This window comes from Mobula hypostoma, chromosome 17 (genome assembly GCF_963921235.1).
Source record: "Mobula hypostoma chromosome 17, sMobHyp1.1, whole genome shotgun sequence".
Lineage (NCBI taxonomy): Eukaryota > Metazoa > Chordata > Chondrichthyes > Myliobatiformes > Myliobatidae > Mobula > Mobula hypostoma.
Genome location: NC_086113.1, coordinates 1992461 through 2011963, shown reverse-complemented (window position 1 = coordinate 2011963; position 19503 = coordinate 1992461). Strand labels below are relative to the sequence as shown.

General features: G+C 44.4%; 1 protein-coding gene across 1 annotated transcript in view; it reads left to right on the top strand.

The window, feature by feature from the left end:
* The window catches only part of clxn (calaxin), a 54591-nt gene that overhangs the window by 31499 nt on the left and 3589 nt on the right, over positions 1 to 19503 (top strand). The window contains exon 5 of the mRNA XM_063069432.1: positions 855 to 959. Coding sequence (XP_062925502.1) covers positions 855 to 959 — 105 coding nt within the window. The remainder of the gene's footprint in view (positions 1 to 854; positions 960 to 19503) is intronic.

The window sequence follows — 19503 nt, the reverse complement described above, 5'->3', positions numbered from 1 at the left end:
TCATTAGTCTTACAGCCCCAGGGAAGGAGCTTTCACCCAGTCTGGCAGTCCTAGTCCTGATGCTCCTGCACCTCCTTCCTGATATAGTGGGTCAAAGAGATTGTGAGATAGGTGGTAGGGATCTTCAACAAGCCCTTCTTCTACAGTGGTTTTGGTAAATATCATAAATGAACGGGAGAGAGACCGAGGTGATCTTCTCGGCAGTGTGTTTTATATTTCATAGATGAAGTGCAGCAAAGATCTAGTTGACCAGGCCTGATTTCTTGCTGTGTTTAGAAGAATGAAATTTACAAAATTCTTACAGGGCTTGAACAGAATGGCTGCAGGGATGTTTGCCCTGGTGGAGGAGTCTACAGTTGTTAAAGGGGTTCCCATTATTTTGCTTTACATGCACAGAGTTATCATGTACTTTATTAAGGAATTCTGTCTTAAACTCTTCTTTCTCATTGCTCTCCTTAAAACATTTCCTCTTCACTGCTCCAGTTAACTTTCCATTTCCAGTAGCAACTGCACATATGCTCTTAGTACATCACAAATTTGTGTCATAAGATAGAGGAGCAGAATTAGGCCATCTGGCCCATTGAGTCTGCACCTTCATTCTATCATGGCTGATTTATTACCCCCTCAGCCCCATTCTTCGCCTTCTCCCCATAACCTTTGACACCCTGACTAATGAAGAACCTATCAACCTGAACTACATCTAACTGCCTAAAGTACTTTGTTAAAAGAGGGTGAATAATGTAGACTGATTATAAAGCTAAGATGAACAAAGTGGGAATTACAGTATTATCCAGTTGTTCTATGTAAGACCATGTAATGACAAATTATTGTAAAATATCTCCTTTCATTACTAGGACTATGATCATGATAACAAAGTTTCGTATGCAGACTTTGAGAAGGCAGTCAAAGATGAAAACCTCTTACTAGAAGCTTTTGGACCCTGTCTCCCAGATCCAAAGGTAGGGTGTTTGAGACACCAATTTAAATTTATTTCTTAGATTGTTAAATAAAATGCATTATTGCTCTGGTTCCAATATGTTTGGAAATGTTGTCAAATATAGGAATACATAAGTGTAACCGGTTCACTGGGCTCATATACAAGGTTAGCTCAGTAACTAAGTCTGCTAACAGCCATGACTCAGTGGTGAGAAGGTCACCTTTCATTAGCTCTATACATCTAGGGTCAGTATGATTTGGGGTTCAACCAAACAGGAAAGTTGGGGTGTTTTGATTAAGGTACATTGATTGTAGCGAATGCTGTGTAAATACTGCCCCGTGCAAAGTTATCATTTGTTAAGAAATGGCAGATCGCACACCAGCATAAAGTTCTAAAGAGAGTATATATACCAATTTTTCAACTTTATCCAACAGTTAACAGGGAAAGAAAAGAAAACAAAAGGGGCCATTACAATTAAACCAATCTAAATGTGAACGTAAACATTGGAGCTCATTTCTGGAGTAGTTTGGTGTATCTCTTTACTCACGCACTGAACCCACATTCTGCGTGAAAGACACCAGTCACAGTTTGAACTTCCCTTGAAGACCATCTCAAACAAACTGGTTAACTCAGGTGTATTAGCACTTCTTCCTTCGAACCATTTGTCTGCACAAAGCACTTCTTACAACAGCGTCTCTCCTTAGAGTAGCATTCTGCATCTTCCCTTGTGCTCCATTCCACAGTTCCTGCCAAAAGACCCCAAACCAGACTACTGTCCTTCAGAAATCCCAGCCCTCTTGAATGTTCCATGCCATCCCACTGGGCAGAAAGCTACAACAAATACCAAGACAATCCTGATAGGCTGACACAACATTTCTAAATTGGACACCGTGGCTCCTTATCTTTAGTCGAAGCCAAAACACTCTTACTAACAGGACATAACACACTGCTTTTGCAGAAAACTAGTAAAATAAAAATATCCCACAGCATTGCAGTAGGAATCTTAACCTGGGCATTACATAAAGCATGGAATATCATTGTTACACTTGTACAAGGAACTGGTGTTTCATCACAGGAGAGGTTTCATCAGCATTATTATTAAATGTCTTTTGGGCTCTTCACTGAATTTTACCATACTTAAGTGAGATTTGTGCTAGGCTAAAGATTGATCATTGAAATAAACCGATGGGGTTGCTGGGTTAGAAGTTGATGCAGGTGCTTCTATATCTTAGTAAACAACAATGTAACGATGAGCAATGCACACAAAATGCTGGAGGAACACAGCAAGTAAGGTAGAGGTAGTATCTAAGAGAGACATAGAGAGTTGATGTTTTGAGCTGAGACCTTTCATCAGGACTGGAAGGGAAAGGGGCAGAAGCTAAAATAAGAAGGTCAAGTCAAGTCAAGTCACTTTTTATTGTCATTTTGACCATAACTGCTGGTACAGTACACAGTAAAAATGAGACAACGTTTTCCAGGATCATGGTGCTACATGAACAATACAAAAACTACATTGAACTACGTAAGACAATACAAAACTACCCAGAACTGCATAAAGTGCACAAAACAGTGCAGGCATTACAATAAATAATAAACAAGACAGTAGGCACAGTAGAGGGCAGTAGGTTGGTGTCAGTCCAGGCTCTGGGTATTGAGGAGTCTGATGGCTTGGGGGAAGAAACTGTTACATAGTCTGGTTGTGAGAGCCCGAATGCTTCGATACCTTTTGCCAGATGGCAGGAGGGAGAAGAGTTTGTATGAGGGGTGCGTGGGGTCCTTCATAATGCTGTTTGCTTTGCGGATGCAGTGTGTGGTGTAAATGCCTGTAATGGCAGGAAGAGAGACCCCGCTGATCTTCTCAGCTGACCTCACTATCCGCTGCAGGGTCTTGTGATCCAGGATGATGCAATTTCCAAACCAGGCAGTGATGCAGCTGCTCAGGATGCTCTCAGTACAACCTCTGTAGAATGTGGTGAGGATGGGGGGGTGGGTGGTGGGAGATAGACTTTTCTCAGCTTTCGCAGAAAGTAGAGACGCTGCTGGGCTTTCTTTGCTATGGAGCTGGTGTTGAGGGACCAGGTGAGATCCCCCACCAGGTGAACACCAGGAAATTTGGTGCTCTTAACGATCTCAATGGAGGAGTCGTCGATGTTCAGTGGAGAGTGGTTGCTCCGTGTCCTCCTGAAGTCAACAATCATCTCTTTTGTTTTGTTTACATTCAGAGACAGGTTGTTGGCTCTGCACCAGTCTGTTAGCCGCGGCACCTCCTCTCTGTATGCTGGCTCATCGTTCTTGCTGATGAAACCCATCACAGTCGTGTCATCGGTGAACTTGATGATGTGGTTCGAGCTGTGCGTTGCAGCTCAGTCGTGGGTCGGCAGAGTGAACAGCAGTGGACTGAGCACACAGCCCTGGGGTCCCCCGTGCTCAGTGTGATGGTGTTGGAGATGCTGCTTCCAATCCGGACTGACTGAGGTCTCCCAGTCAGGAAGTCTAGGATCCAGTTGCAGAGGGAGGTGTTCAGGCCCAGTAGGCTCAGCTTTCCAATCAGTTTCTGAGGAATGATACGTTCGAATGCTGTTCATAGACTTCAGTTCAGCATTCAACGCAATGTGTCTTTTTTGTCCAGGTGGGTTAGGGGGCAGGTGGAGGGTGATGGCAATGGTGTCGTCTGTTGAACAGTTGGGGTGGTACGCAAACTGCAGAGGGTCCAGTGAGGGGGGCAGCAGGGTCTTGATGTGCCTCATGACGAGCCTCTTGAAGCATTTCACGATGATGGATGTGAGAGCAATGGGACGGTAGTCATTGAGGCAGGACACTAAAGACTTATTCAGCACGGGGATGATGGTGGTGGCCGTGAAGCATGTAGGAACGATGGCGCTGCTCAGGGAGATGTTGAAGATGTCAGTGAGAATCTCAGCGAGCTGGTCTGCACATCCTCTAAGCACTCTGCCAGGAATATTGTCTGATCCAGCAGTCTTCCGTGGGTTGACCCTGCACAGGGTTCTCCTCACATTGGCCACGGTAAGACACAGCACCTGGTTGTTTGGAGGAGGGGTGGTCTTCCTCACCGCCACGTCATTTTCCGCCTCAGAATGAGCGTAGAAGTTATTCAATGCATCAGGCAGGTGGTGTTGTCTTGTAGTTGGTGATGTCCTGAATGCCCTTCCACATGCGCTGCATGTCGCTGCTGTCCTGGAAGTGGCTGTGGATTCGCTGGGCGTGTGCACGCTTTGCCTCTTTGATGGCCTGGGACAGTTTGGCCCTCGCTGTTGTTAAGGCTGCCTTGTCGCCTGCTCTGAAGGTGGAGTTCACGGGTCCTCAGCAGCGCACGCACCTCTGCGGTCATCCATGGCTTCTGGTCAGAGCGTGTAGTGATGGTCTTGGCCACAGTGACGTCATCGATGCACTTGCTGATGTAGCTAGTCACTGATGCCGTGTACTCCTCTAAGTTGGTAGAGTCGCCATCGGTTGCAGCCTCCGTGAACATGTACCAGTCAGTGTGCTCAAAGCAGTCGTGAAGAGCAGAGATGGCTCCTGCTGGCCAGGTTTTCACATGATTCTGAACTGGTCTGGAGCACCTGACGAGCGGTCTGTATGCTGGGATTAGCATAACAGAGATGTGGTCTGAGTAACCGAAGTGGGGGCGGGGCTCCGCCCGGTACGCGTTGGGAATGTTTGTGTAAACAAGGTCCAACACGTTCTCCCCTCTCGTTGCCAAGTCCACGTTCTGATGGAATCTGGGGAGCACTGACTTAAGGTTCGCGTGGTTAAAATCTCCGGCGACAATAAACAGTTCATCAGGGTGTGTGTTCTGCAGTTTGCTAATAGCCCCATACAGTTCACAGAGTGCCTCCTTAGCGTTAGCGCTGGGGGGGAATGTAGACACCGACAGTGGTGAATTCTCATGGCAAATAAAATGGTCTGCATCTAACAGTTACAAACTCCACTAGCGATGAGCAGTATCTGGAAACTAGCACAGAGTTCTTGCACCATTCCGTATTGATGTAAACACACAAGCCACCACTGCGAGTCTTGCCAGAAAGAGCTGCATTCCTGTCTGCTCGAAACAAGACGAGCCCATCCAGCTGAATTGCGGCGTCCGGGATACCATTGGAGAGCCACGTGTCTGTGAAAGCGTAAGGCAAGGTGGAGGCAAGGGAAGGAGTACAAGCTGGCAGGTGATAGGTGACTGGGTGAGCACATGGTTGAAGAGTTGGAGGGCAGCAGAGATTCCAGAGATCTCACTGAACTCCCAATGAAGAGAAGATTTAATCTTTTTCAGGGGTGACATAACTTGAAGTGGTGCAGCAAATAATAAACACAAGAAATTCTGCAGATGCTGAAAATCTCTCTCTTTTCTTTATTTCCACTTCCCTATTCTGGTTCTCCTCTCACCCTTTCTCGTCTCTTCACCTGCCGATGAGCTCTGTCTGGTGCCCCTCCTAGAACATAGAACGTGACAGCACAGTACAAGCCCTTAGGCCTATGTTAAAAGGTGCCAACCTTTTAACCTACTCTAAGATCAATCTAACCCTTCCCTCCCATGTATCCCTCCATTTTTCTTTCATCCCTGTGCTCATCTAAGAAAGTCTTAAATGTCCTCTACCACACTCTTGGCAGTTTGTTCCACACTCCCATCACTGCCTGTGTTTAAAAAAAAAAGCACCTCTGACATCCCCCTTATACTTTCCTCCAATCACCTTAAATTATGTTCCCTTGTATTAGCCATTTCCGCCCTGGGAAAAAGTTGCTTGTTATCATTGTGCATCAAGTCACCTCTCATCCGCCTTCACTCCAGAGACTTAGTGCAATCCACCTATGTCATTTCTTCTGGGTCCAGACATGTATGGATCCAGTATCTCCTCTCAGACGGTACCAGTGAGAAGAGGGCATGTCCTGAACTTGGTGGGTTTGCTATGCAATCACAAGGGCAGGAGGTTGGGTGGGGGCAGAAGTACTGCATAGCGTAAATTTCAAGCCTAATCCTTTGACTGCTTTATTTGGTATTGTTGGAGGAAAGGATATTATTTTGGAGTCATCTGACTTGCACATTTTGGCTTTTATGTCTCTTATGGCCAGAATAGGCCCCTCCTATTCACGCCCAATGGTTATGTGATGTGATGTCATGTTTAAATTTAGAGAAGGTTTGATGTTCAATCTTTGAATCTAATCAAGACCTTCAAACATTGTGGGGACCTTTTCTGAATTATTTTCAAAACCTTTGATTTGCTGTTAAAGCACAGATGATGACTAACAATCCTTTTTCTTTTTTCTCTACTAATCAACTTTGGTCTTGGTAGTGGGTTAGATTTTTTTATATAATAAAATTATTATTTTTCAATGTTACGAACTAACAGTGGAGACTTTTACGAATATAGGGTAAGGAGTCTTTATATGCGATTTAGTTCAATGTATTGACATATATATATATTATTTCCTGTACTCTGTATTCTTAAATATAAATTAATAAAAATATTGTAAAGCGAAGTATTGCATGTGAAAACTTGTTTGAAAGTTGGATAATAAGAGAAATCGGAAAGTTAAGTTAGGTGATTGGTAGTGAGAGATATAAACTGCTGCAAGAACTCAGTGGGTAAAGAATCATCGGTGGAGGCGAGGGGCGAGTCAATGTTTGTATTAGGTGATCAACTATTTGGTGGAATAGTTTTAAGTTGGGCCATAGCATTGAAACAGACCTCACAGTCCAATTCATCCGTAGCCAGTCAAGATATCCATCCATACTAGTCCCATTTGCCTGCATTTGGCCATGAAGCTCTAAACCTTTCCTATCCATGTACTTGTCTGAGTGTCATTCATGCATTGATAAATATGAGGTCAACATAGAACAGGCTAATTTTTGGGAACATATCAAGGTTAAGAAAGAGGATGTACTTGAACTTTTGAAAATCATTAGGATTCATCACCTGTGCTGGATGGGATATACCTCGGGTTACTACAGGAAGCAAGGGAAGAGATTACTACACCTTTGGTGATGATCTTTGGATCCTCGCTTGCCACAGGAGTAGTGTCTGAGGTTTGGTGAATGTTATAATGTTGTTGAAGAAAGGGAGCAGGAGTAACTCTGGGAATTATAGACCGGTGTGTCTTACATCAGTGGTGGGCAAATTGTTGGAGAGGGTTTAGAAACAAGATTTCTGAGCATCTAGGTCTGATTGAATTCTTTGAGAATGTGACAAAGCACATTGATAAAGGTAGATCAATGGATGTGGTGTATATGGACTTTAGTAAGGTGTTTGATAAGATTTCCTATGGTAGCTCATTCAGAAAGTCAGGAGGTAAGAGATCTTGGGAAACCTGGATGCAGAACTGTCTTGCCTATAGAAGGCAAAGGGTAGTTGTGGATTCTGCCTGGAGATTGCTGACCAGTGGTATTCCACAGGGATCTGTTCTGGGACCCCCGCTCTTCATTATTTTTATAAATGATTTGGATGAGAAAGTAGAAGGGTGTTTTAGTAAGTTTGCAGATAATATGAAGGTTGGTGGTGTTAAGCAATTGTGTAGAAGATTGTTGTAGGTTACAGTAGGATATTGATAAGATGCAAAATTGGGCTGTGAATTGGTATAACCATATAATAATTACAGCATGAAACAGGCCATCTCGGCCCTTCTAGTCCGAGCCGAATGCTTACTCTCACCTAGTCCCACCGACCTGCACTCAGCCCATAACCCTCCATTCCTTTCCTGTCCATATAGCTATCCAGTTTTACTTTAAATGACAATATCGAGCCTGTCTCTACCACTTCTACTGGAAGCTCGTTCCACACAGCTACCACTCTCTGAGTAAAGAAGTTCCCCCTCGTGTTACCCCTAAACTTTTGCCCCCTATCTCTCAACTCATGTCCTCTTGTTTGAAGCTCCCCTACTCTCAATGGAAAAAGCCTATCCACGTCAACTCTATCTATCCCCCTCATAATTTTAAATACCTCTATCAAGTCCCTCCTCAACCTTCTACGCTCCAAAGAATAAAGACCCAACTTGTTCAACCTTTCTCTGTAACTTAGGTGCTGAAACCCAGGTAACACTCTAGTAAATCTTCTCTGTACTCTCTCTATTTTGTTGACATCTTTCCTATCATTCGGTGACCAGAACTGTACACAATACTCCAAATTTGGCCTTACCAATGCCTTGTATAATTTTAACATTACATCTCAACTCCTATACGCAATGCTCTGATTTATAAAGGCCAGCATACCAAAAGCTTTCTTCGTCACCCTATCCACATGAGATTCCACCTTCAGGGAACTATGCACCATTATTCCTAGATCCCTTTGTCCTACTGCATTCTTCAATGCCCTACCATTTACCATGTATGTCCTATTTTGATTAGTCCTACCAAAATGTAGCACCTCACATTTATCAGCATTAAACTCCATCTGCCATCTTTCAGCCCACTCTTCTAACTGGCTTAAATCTCTCTGCAAGCTTTGAAAGCCTAATTCATTATCCACAACGCCACCTATCTTAGTATCATCTGCATACTTACTAATCCAATTTACTACCCCATCATCCAGATCATTAATGTATATGACAAACAACATGTGACCCAGTACAGATCCCTGGGGCACACCACTAGTCACCGGCCTCCAACCTGACAAACAGTTATCGACCATTACTCTCTTATACTTTATACTTTATTGTCGCCAAACAATTGATACTAGAACGTACAATCATCACAGCGATATTTGATTCTGCACTTCCCGCTCCCGGGATTACAAATATTAAATATTAAAAATATTTTAAATAGTAAAAATTAGTAAATATTAAAAATTTAAATTATAAATCATAAATAGAAAATAGAAAAATGGAAAATAAGGTAGTGCAAAAAAACCGAGAGGCAGGTCCGGATATTTGGAGGGTACGGCCCAGATCCGGGTCAGGATCCGTTCAGCAGTCTTATCACAGTTGGAAAGAAGCAGTTCCCAAATCTGGCCGTACGAATCTTCAAGCTTCTGAGCCTTCTCCCGGAGGGAAGAGGGACGAAAAGTGTGTTGGCTGGGTGGGTCGTGTCCTTGATTATCCTGGCAGCATTGCTCCGACAGCGTGCGGTGTGAAGTGAGTCCAAGGACAGAAGATTGGTTTGTGTGATGTGCTGTGCTGTGTTCACGATCTTCTGCAGCTTCTTTCGGTCTTGGACAGGACAACTTCCATACCAGGTTGTGATGCACCCTAGAAGAATGCTTTCTACGGTGCATCTATAAAAATTAGTGAGGGTTTTAAGGGACAAGCCAAATTTCTTTAGTTTTCTCAGGAAGTAAAGGCACTGGTGAGCCTTCTTGGCAGTGGACTCTGCTTGGTTGGACCAAGTCAGGTCATTTGTGATATTGACCCTGAGGAACTTAAAGCTTTTGACCTGTTCCACTTGTGCACCACTGATGTAAATTGGGTCATGCGGTCCGCTAGTCCTTCTGAAGTCAACAACCAATTCCTTTGTCTTGTTGAAGTTGAGGGATAGGTTATTGTCTTTGCACCACACTTAACCAGGTTCTTAATTTCCTCCTTGTACTCAAACTCATCATTACCTGAGATACAGCCTACAATTGTTGTGTCATCAGCAAACTTATATATTGAGTTTGATGGAAACTTGGCTACACAATCATGGGTGTACAGTGAGTACAGCAGGGGGCTGAGTACACAGCCTTGTGGGGCACCGATGCTCAGAGTGATTGTAGAGGAGAGCTTGTCCCCTATTTTTACAGCCTGGGTCCTGTCTGTGAGGAAGTTGAAGATCCAGCTGCAGATCTGAGTGCTAAGGCCCAGGTTCCGGAACTTAGGAATCAGTTTATTTGGAATGATGGTATTAAAGGCAGAGCTGTAGTCAATGAAAAGGAGCCTTACGTATGCGTCTTTATTCTCCAGGTGTTCTAAGGAGGAATGTAGGGCCAGAGAGATGGCATCTGCTGTTGACCTGTTGCTCTGGTAGGCGAATTGCAAAGCGTCGAGGTTGACCAGTAGGCTGTGGTTGATATGTGCCATAACCAATCTCTCGAAGCATTTCATAGCAATTGATGTCAGAGCCACAGGTCGATAGTGATTCAGGCATGCCACCTTGCTCTTCTTTGGCACTGGGATTATCGTTGCCTTCTTAAAACATGAGGGGATCTTAGACTGAAGCAAGGAATTGAAGATGTCAGCAAACACTCCAGCTAGCTCACTTGCACAGGCCCGGAGAACCAGTCCTGGGATGCCATTTGGGCCCGTCGCCTTCCTTGGATTTATCTTCAGGAAGGCCCTTCTAACATCCTCCTCGGTGACGATGAATCTCGATGCCACCAGGTCCGGTTCATCCGGAGGAAGCGGGACGCTCCTCTTCTGTTCGAATCTTGCGTAGAATACGTTAAGTTCGTCAAGAAGAGAAGCACCACAGTTATTGATATTCCCAGCCTTTTCTTTGCGCCCAGTGATCTCATCTAGACCCTGCAATAGTCTACTGGCATCCCTCTGGTTAGCCTGGGCTTCCAACTTGGCTCAATACTGCCTCTTGGCGCCCTTAATAGCTTTCTAGAGTTCACGCCTGGATTCCGTGTAGTGACTGGTATCCCCGGACCTAAATGCTGCAGCTCTAGCCTTTAAAAGGGACTTGACCTCAATTCATCCAAGGCATCCGGTTAGGGAATACCTGGATCGTCTTGCGAGACAAACAGTCCTCCGTGCATTTCCAAATAAAGTCTGTGACAGCTGAGGCATACTCATCGAGGTTAGCTGCTGAGTCCTTGAATACGAACCAGTCCACCGATTCAAAGCAGTCACAGAGGACCTCATCCGTTTCCTCCGTCCAACGCGACACTACTTTTGACACCGTGACCTCCCGCTTCAGTTTCTGTTTGTAAGCTGGGAGAAGTATGGCCTGATGGTCCGATTTTCCGAAGTGAGGTCGTGGGAAGGAACGGAAGGCATCTTTGACTGCTGTGTAGCAGTGGTCAAGTATATTCAGGCCTCTAGTGGGGCAGGAGACATGTTCGTATAACTTTGGCAGCGCCTTTCTGAGCTTGGCCTGGTTAAAGTCCCCGGCTGTAATGAGCAAAGTCCCCGGATACCTGGTCTCAAGTTCACTGATGTTGGCATACAGTATGTTCTGAGCACACTCCACGTCCGCCTGGGGGAATGTAGACCACTGTCTCCCATCCAGCCACTGTTGAATCCATTTTACTACTTCAATATTTAATACCTAACGATTGAACCTTCCTAACTAACCTTCCATGTGGAACCTTGTCAAAGGCCTTACTGAAGTCCACATAGACAACATCCACTGCTTTACCCTCGTCAACTTTCCTAGTAACCTCTTCAAAAAATTCAGTAAGACTTGTCAAACATGACCTTCCATACACAAATCCATGTTGACTGTTCCTAATCAGACCCTGTCTATCCAGATAATTATATATACCATCTCTAAGAATACTTTCCATTAATTTACCCACCACTGACGTCAAACTTACAGGCCAATAATTGCTAGGTTTACTCTTAGAACCCTTTTTAAACAATGGAACAACATGAGCAATACGCCAATCCTCCGGCACCATCCCCGTTTCTAATGACATTTGAAATATTTCTGTCAGAGCCCCTGCTATTTCCACACTAACTTCCCTCAAGGTCCTAGGGAATATCCTGTCAGGACCCGAAGACTTATCCACTTTTATATTCTTTAAAAGTGCCAATACTTCCTCTTCTTTAATCATCCTAGTTTCCATAACTTCCCTACCTGTTTCCCTTACCTTACACAATTCAATATCCTTCTCCTTAGTGAATACCAAAGAAAAGAAATTGTTCAAAATCTCCTCCATCTCTTTTGGGTCCACACATAGCTGTCCACTCTGATTCTCTAAGGGACCAATTTTATCCCAAACTATCCTTTTGCTATTAATATAACTGTAGAAACCCTTTGGATTTATTTTCACCTTACTTGTCAAAGCAACCTCATATCTTTTAGCTTTTCTAATTTCTTTCTTAAGATTCTTTTTACATTCTTTATATTCCTCGAGCACCTTGTTTACTCAAGGCTGCCTATATTTTTTGTAGATATCTCTATTTTTCCGAACCAAGTTTCCAATATCCCTTGAAAACCATGGCTCTCTCAAACTTTTAACCTTTCCTTTCAACCTAACAGGAACGTAAAGATTCCGTACCCTCAAAATTTCACCTTTAAATGACCTCCATTTCTCTCTGGTCTTCTGCCTGCTCTGGATCTCTTTATTGCCAACTGCCGACGGGACATCAACCGTCTCGACTTCACCGCACCTTGTCCCCATTCCAACCTCACTCCTTCGGAACGCTCTGCTCTCCACTCCCTCCGCACTAATCCTAACATTATTATTAAACCCGCTGATAAAGGGGGTGCTGTTGTAGTCTGGCGTACTGACCTCTACCTTGCCGAGGCACAGCGACAACTCGCGGATACCTCCTCTTATTTACCCCTCGATCGTGACCCCACTAAGGAGCACCAGGCCATTGTCTCCCACACTATCAACGACTTTATCCGCTCAGGGGATCTCCCATCCACTGCTACCAACCTTATAGTTCCCACACCCCGCACTTCCCGTTTCTACCTCCTACCCAAGATCCACAAACCTGCCTGTCCTGGCCGACCTATTGTCTCAGCTTGCTCCTGCCCCACCGAACTCGTTTCTGCATACCTCGACACTGTTTTATCACCCCTTGTTCAATCCCTTCCGACCTATGTTCGTGACACTTCTCACGCTCTTAAACTTTTCGATGATTTTAAGTTCCCTGGCCCCCACCGCTTTATTTTCACCATGGATGTCCAGTCCTTATATACTTCCATCCCCCATCAGGAAGGTCTCAAAGCTCTACGCTTCTTTTTGGATTCCAGACCTAATCAGTTCCCCTCTACCACCACTCTGCTCCATCTAGCGGAATTAGTCCTTACTCTTAATAATTTCTCCTTTTGCTCCTCCCATTTCCTCCAAACTAAAGGTGTAGCTATGGGCACCTGTATGGGTCCTAGCTATGCCTGCCTTTTTGTTGGGTTTGTGGAACAATCTATGTTCCGTGCCTATTCTGGTATCTGTCCCCCACTTTTCCTTCGCTACATCGACGACTGCATTGGCGCTGCTTCCTGCACGCATGCAGAACTCGTTGACTTTATTAACTTTGCCTCCAACTTTCACCCTGCCCTCAAGTTTACCTGGTCCATTTCTGACACCTCCCTCCCCTTTCTAGATCTTTCTATCTCTGTCTCTGGAGACAGCTTATCCACTGATGTCTACTATAAGCCTACTGACTCTCACAGCTATCTGGACTATTCCTCTTCTCACCCTGTCTCTTGCAAAAACGCCATCCCCTTCTCGCAATTCCTCCGTCTCCGCCGCATCTGCTCTCAGGATGAGGCTTTTCATTCTAGGACGAGGGAGATGTCTTCATTTTTTAAAGAAAGGGGCTTCCCTTCCTCCACTATCAACTCTGCTCTTAAACGCATCTCCCCCATTTCACGTACATCTGCTCTCACTCCATCCTCCCACCACCCCACTAGGAATAGGGTTCCCCTGGTCCTCACCTACCACCCCACCAGCCTCCGGGTCCAACATATTATTCTCCGTAACTTCCGCCACCTCCAACGGGATCCCACCACTAAGCACATCTTTCCCTCCCCCCCTTCTCTGCATTCCGCAGGGATCGCTCCCTACACAACTCCCTTGTCCATTCATCCCCCCCATCCCTCCCCACTGATCTCCCTCCTGGCACTTATCCGTGTAAGCGGAACAAGTGCTACACATGCCCTTACACTTCCTCCCTTACCACCATTCAGGGCCCCAAACAGTCCTTCCAGGTGAGGCATCACTTCACCTGTGAGTCGACTGGGGTGATATACTGCGTCCGGTGCTCCCGATGTGGCCTTTTATATATTGGTGAGACCCGACGCAGACTGGGAGACCGCTTTGCTGAACATCTACGCTCTGTCTGCCAGAGAAAGCAGGATCTCCCAGTGGCCACACATTTTAATTCCACATCCCATTCTCATTCTGACATGTCTATCCACGGCCTCCTCTACTGTAAAGATGAAGCCACACTCAGGTTGGAGGAACAACACCTTATATTCCATCTGGGTAGCCTCCAACCTGATGGCATGAACATTGACTTCTCTAACTTCCGCTAGGCCCCACCTCCCCCTCGTACCCCATCTGTTACTCATTTTTATGCACACATTCTTTCTCTCACTCTCCTTTTTCTCCCTCTGAATATACCTCTTGCCCATCCTCTGGGTCACCCCCCCCCCCTGTCTTTCTTCCCGGACCTCCTGTCCCATGATCCTCTCGTATCCCCTTTTGCCTATCACCTGTCCAGCTCTCGGCTCTATCCCTCCCCCTCCTGTCTTCTCCTATCATTTTGCATCTCCCCCTCCCCCTCCAACTTTCAAATCCCTTACTCACTCTTCCTTCAGTTAGTCCTGACGAAGGGTCTCGGCCTGAAACGTCGACTGCGCCTCTTCCTATAGATGCTGCTTGGCCTGCTGCGTTCACCAGCAACTTTGATGTGTGTTGCTTGAATTTCCAGCATCTGCAGAATTCCTGTTGTTTCCATTTCTCTATTACATCCTTCCCATAAAACAATTTGTCCCAATCCACTCCTTCTAAATCCTTTCGCATCTCCTTAAAGTTAGCCTTTCTCCAATCAAAAATCTCAACCCTGGGTCTAGGACCTATCCTTCTCCATAATTATATTGAAACTAATGGCATTGTGATCACTGGACCCGAAGTGCTCCCCAACACATACCTCTGTCACCTGACCTATCTCATTCCCTAACAGGAGATCCAACACTGCCCTTTCTCTGGTTGGTACCTCTATGTATTGCTGCAAAAAACTATCCTGCACACATTTTACAAATTCCAAACCATCCAGCCCTTTTACAGTATGGGCTTCCCAGTCTATGTGTGGAAAATTAAAATCTCCCACAATGACAACCTTGTGCTTACTACAAATATCTGCTATCTCCTTACAAATTTGCTCCTCCAATTCTCGCTCCCCATTAGGTGGTCTATAATACACCCCTATAAGTGTTACTACACCTTCCCCATTCCTCAATTCCACCCAAATAGCCTCCCTAGACGAGCCCTCTAATCTATCCTGCCAGAGCAATGCAACACCTCCCCCTCTTGTCCCTCCGATTCTATCACACCTGAAGCAACGAAATCCAGTAATATTTAGTTGCCAATCACACCCCTGCTGCAACTATGTTTCACTAATAGTTACAACATCATACTTCCAGGTATCAATCGATGCTTTAAGCTCATCCACCTTTCTTACAATGCTCCTAGCATTAAAATAAATGCATTTAAGAAATTTTCCACCTCTTACTCTCTGTTTATCACTAACAGTGCAAACAACTTTACTATCTCCTTTTTCTTCCTTCTCCCCTACATCTGTTCCTACACTCTGGTTCCCCTCCCCCCTTGTATCTCGTTTAAATCCACTGAAGCCTCTCTAGCAAACCTACCTGCAAGAATATTTGTCCCCCTCCAGTTCAGATGTAAACCATTCTGCCGGAACAGGTCCCACCTTCCCTGGAAAACTGCCCAATTATCTATAAATCTGAAGCCCTCCCTCCTGCACCATGTCGTCAACCATGTGTTGCTCTGCACTATCTTACTATTTGTAAACCTGCCTGCACGTAGCACTGGTAGCAATCCTGAGATTGCTACCCTGGAGGTCCTGTCCTTTAACTTGGACCTGGTCCCTCTTTAACTGGTAGATGGAGTTCAATCCAGGAAAGTGTAAAGTGATACACTTTGGAAGGTCAAACTTAAAGACAAAGTACTGGGTTAATGGCAGGATTCTTATCAATGTTGAAGTTCAGCCTCCTAAAATATCCCAGCCTATTCAGTTTCTTCTTGTAATTCAAGCTCCCCAGTACAAGCAGCATCATTATGGATCTTTTCTGCTCCTCTTCTAGCTTAATGATATTCTTCCTATAGCCTGGAGACCAGGACCGTGCACAATACCCCAGTTATTGTTTGTGTAGTTGCTATAGCTAGGAGACCAGAACTGTGCATAATAATTCAATAATTTCTCATTAATTATTTGCATGGTTTACACAGTTGCAACATGACATGATGAAACTGCCTGACACACAAGATTCTGCAGGTGCTGGAAATCCTGAGCAATACACACACACTAAATGCTGGAGGAACTCTGTAGGTCAGGGAGCATATATGGAGGGAGGGAGACTACTCATTAAGAAGGGATTCGGCCTAAAACATCAACTGTTATTCCTCCATAGATACTGCCTGATGTGCTGAGTTCCTCTAGCATTTTGTGTGTTAATAGAGGCAAGCATCTTATATGCCTTCTTCACCACCCTGCCTACCTGTCCTGTCATCTGCAAACTTTTTAAGCATGTTAAGAACATCATCATCCAAATCATTAATATAGATTAGTCAAGAGTGGATCCAACACCAATTTCTGTATGACTGGTCTCAAGCATCCAGACTGAATAACGATTGTTAATGTAGATGACATTGAAGAGTGAACCCAGCACTCAGACCGCTACTCTGAATAATAACCCTCCCCTCCCTCCCTCATGCTCCTTCCACCAAGCTCCTTTTCTCTCCAACTGGCCAGCTCACCCTGTGACTGCACGTGAATAAACCTTTCTAGTCTACCCTTCAGCACCTTGTCAATCTTGTTAGGTAGGAGAGGTGAGAAGGTCCTGAAGAGAGGTTTTAAGGATCTCGGTAGAAAGCTGAATAACAGGACCTTCAAGGTACTAATCTCTGGATTGCTGCCCTTGCTACATGCCAGTGAGAGTAAGAATAGGATGATTGGGCAGGTGACTGCATGGCTGAGGAACTGGTGTAGGGGGCAGGGGTTCAGATTTATAGATCATTGGGATCTCTTCTGGGAAAGGTATGGCCTGTACAAAAGGTATGGGTTCCACCTGAACCCGAGGGGGAGAAATATCCTTGCGAGCAGGTTTGCTAGAGTTGTTCAGAAGGGTTTAAGCTAATTTGGCAGGGGACTGGGAACTGGAGTAATGGTGCTGAAGATGAGGTAGTTGGTTTACATACAGAGGCAGTGTATAGTGAGACTGCTAGCAATGAAAGGCTGATGATATGGCAAAATTGTAGTCAACAGGATGAGTTGCAATGTAAGACTGAAGGTGTTATATTTGAATGTGCTCAGTATACGGAATAAGATAGATGAACTTGTAGCTCAGTTATAGATTAGCATGTATGACGTCGTGGGCATCACTGAATCATTGCTGAAAGATGATTATTGCTGAGAGCATAACATCCAAAGATACACAAAGAATTGAAAGAACTGGCAGGTAGGCAGAGTGGGTTGTGTGCTTCTTTTGATACAAAATGAAATCAAATCATTAGAAAGAGGTGACATAGATCAGAAGGTATTGAATCATTGTGGTTAGAGCTAAGGAACGTCAAGGGTAAAAAGGCCCTGATGGGAGTTATATACAGACCCCCAAACAGAAGTAAATTACAATTTACAGTGGGAGATAGAAAATGCATGTCAAAAGGGAAATGCTACCATAGTCAAGGGTGGGGGGGGAGGGATTTCAATATGCAGGTAGATTGGGAAATTCAGGTTGGTGCTGGATCCCAAGTGGGGAAATTTCTAGAATGCTTATGAGATGGCTTTTTAGAACAGCTCGTGGTTGAGCCCACTAAGGGATTATTTATTCTGGATTGGCTGTTGTGCAATGAACAGGAATTGATCAGAGAGCTGAAGGTAAAGGAATCCTTAGGGGAGTGATCATAATATGATCAAATTCACCCTGAAATTTGAGAAGGAGAAGCTAAAGTCAGATGTGTTTGTATTACAGTGGAGTAAAGGGAATTACAGAGGCATGGGAGAGGAGTTGGCCAAAATTGATTGGAAAAGAACATTGGCAAGAATGACGGCAGAGCATTAATGGCTGGAATTTCTGGGAGCAATTCAGAAGGTGCAGGAGATGTACATCCCAAAGTGGAGGAAATGTTCTAAAAGCAGGATTACACAACCATAGCTCACAAGAGAAGTCAAAACCACCGTAAAAGACAAAGAGAGGGTATATGATAGACCAAAAATTAGTGGGAAATTAGAGGATTGGGAAGCTTTTAAAAACCAACAGAAGCAACTTAAAAGTCATAAAGAAGGAAGAGATGAAATCCAGAGGTAAGCTAACCAATATTATTAAAGATGATACCAAAAGTTTCTTCAGATATATAAAGTGTAAAAGAGAGGTGAGCGTATATATCGGACTACTGGAAAATGATGCTAGAGAGGTAGTAATTGGGGACAGGGAAATTTCAGATGAACTGAATAAATATTTTGCATTGGTTTTCACTAAGGAAGACACTAGCAGTATGTCAGCGGTTCGGGAATGTCAGGGGCAGAAGAGTGTGAAGTTGCCATTACTAGGGAGAAGGTTCTTGGGAAGCTGAAAGGTCTTAAGGTAGATAGGTCACCTTATCTCATATGACAAGCCTTTCAATCCAGGAAAGTAGTATACACAATAGGGTACACAATAGGGTTCTGAAAGAGGTGGCTGAAGGGATTATGGAGGCATGAGTAATGATCTTTCAAGAATCAATTAATTATATCATGGTTGTGGAGGAATTGAAAATTGCAAATGTCACTCCAGGAAGGGAGAGAGGTAGAAGAAAGAAAATTATAGGCCAGTTAGTCTGACATCAGTGTTTGGGAAGATGTTGGAGTTGATGGTTAAGGATGTGGTTTTGGTGTACAGTACTTGGAAACACACGATAAATTAGGCCAAAGTCAGGATGGTTTCATCAAGGGAAAATCTTACCTAACAAATTTCTTAGAATTCTTTGATGAAATAACAAGCAGAATAGACAAAGGAGAATTGGTTAATGTTGTGTATTTGGACTTTCAGAAGGCCTTTGACAAGGTGCCAACACATGAGGCTGCTTAACAAGTAAAGAACCCATGGTATTACAGGAAAGATTCTAGCATGGATAAAAGAGAGGCAAAGGCTGGGAACAAAGGTAGGCTGTCAGTGACTAGTGGTGTTTCACGGTGGCCTGTGTAGGGACTGCTTCTTTTTGTGTTGTATGTCAATGATTTGGATGACTGGAGCTTTGTGGCCAAGTTTGCAGATGATTCGTGGATAGGTGAAGGGGCAGGTAGTTTTGAGGAAGTAAGAAAAGCTACAGAAGGATTTAGACAGATGAGGAGAATGGGCAAAGAAGTGGCAGATGGAACACGGTTTTGTGGAGTGTGTGGTTATGCACTTTGGAAGAAATTAAAGTGTAGACTATTTTCTAAATGGAGAGAAAATTAAAAACTCTGAGGTGGAAAGGGACTTGGGAGTCCTCATGCAAGATTCCTGAAAGGTTAGTTTGCAGGTTGAGCCAGTAGTGAGGAAGGCAAATGCAATGTCAGCATTCACTTTGAGAAGACTAGAATATAGAACCAAGGATGTGATTTTGAGGCTTTATAAAGCACTGGTGAGGCCTCACTTGGAGTATTGTGAGCAGTTTTGGGCCCCTTATCTAAGAAAGGATCTGCTGGCAGTGGAGAGGGTTCAAAGGAGTTTCACAAAAATTATTCCTGGATTGAAAGGCTTGTCA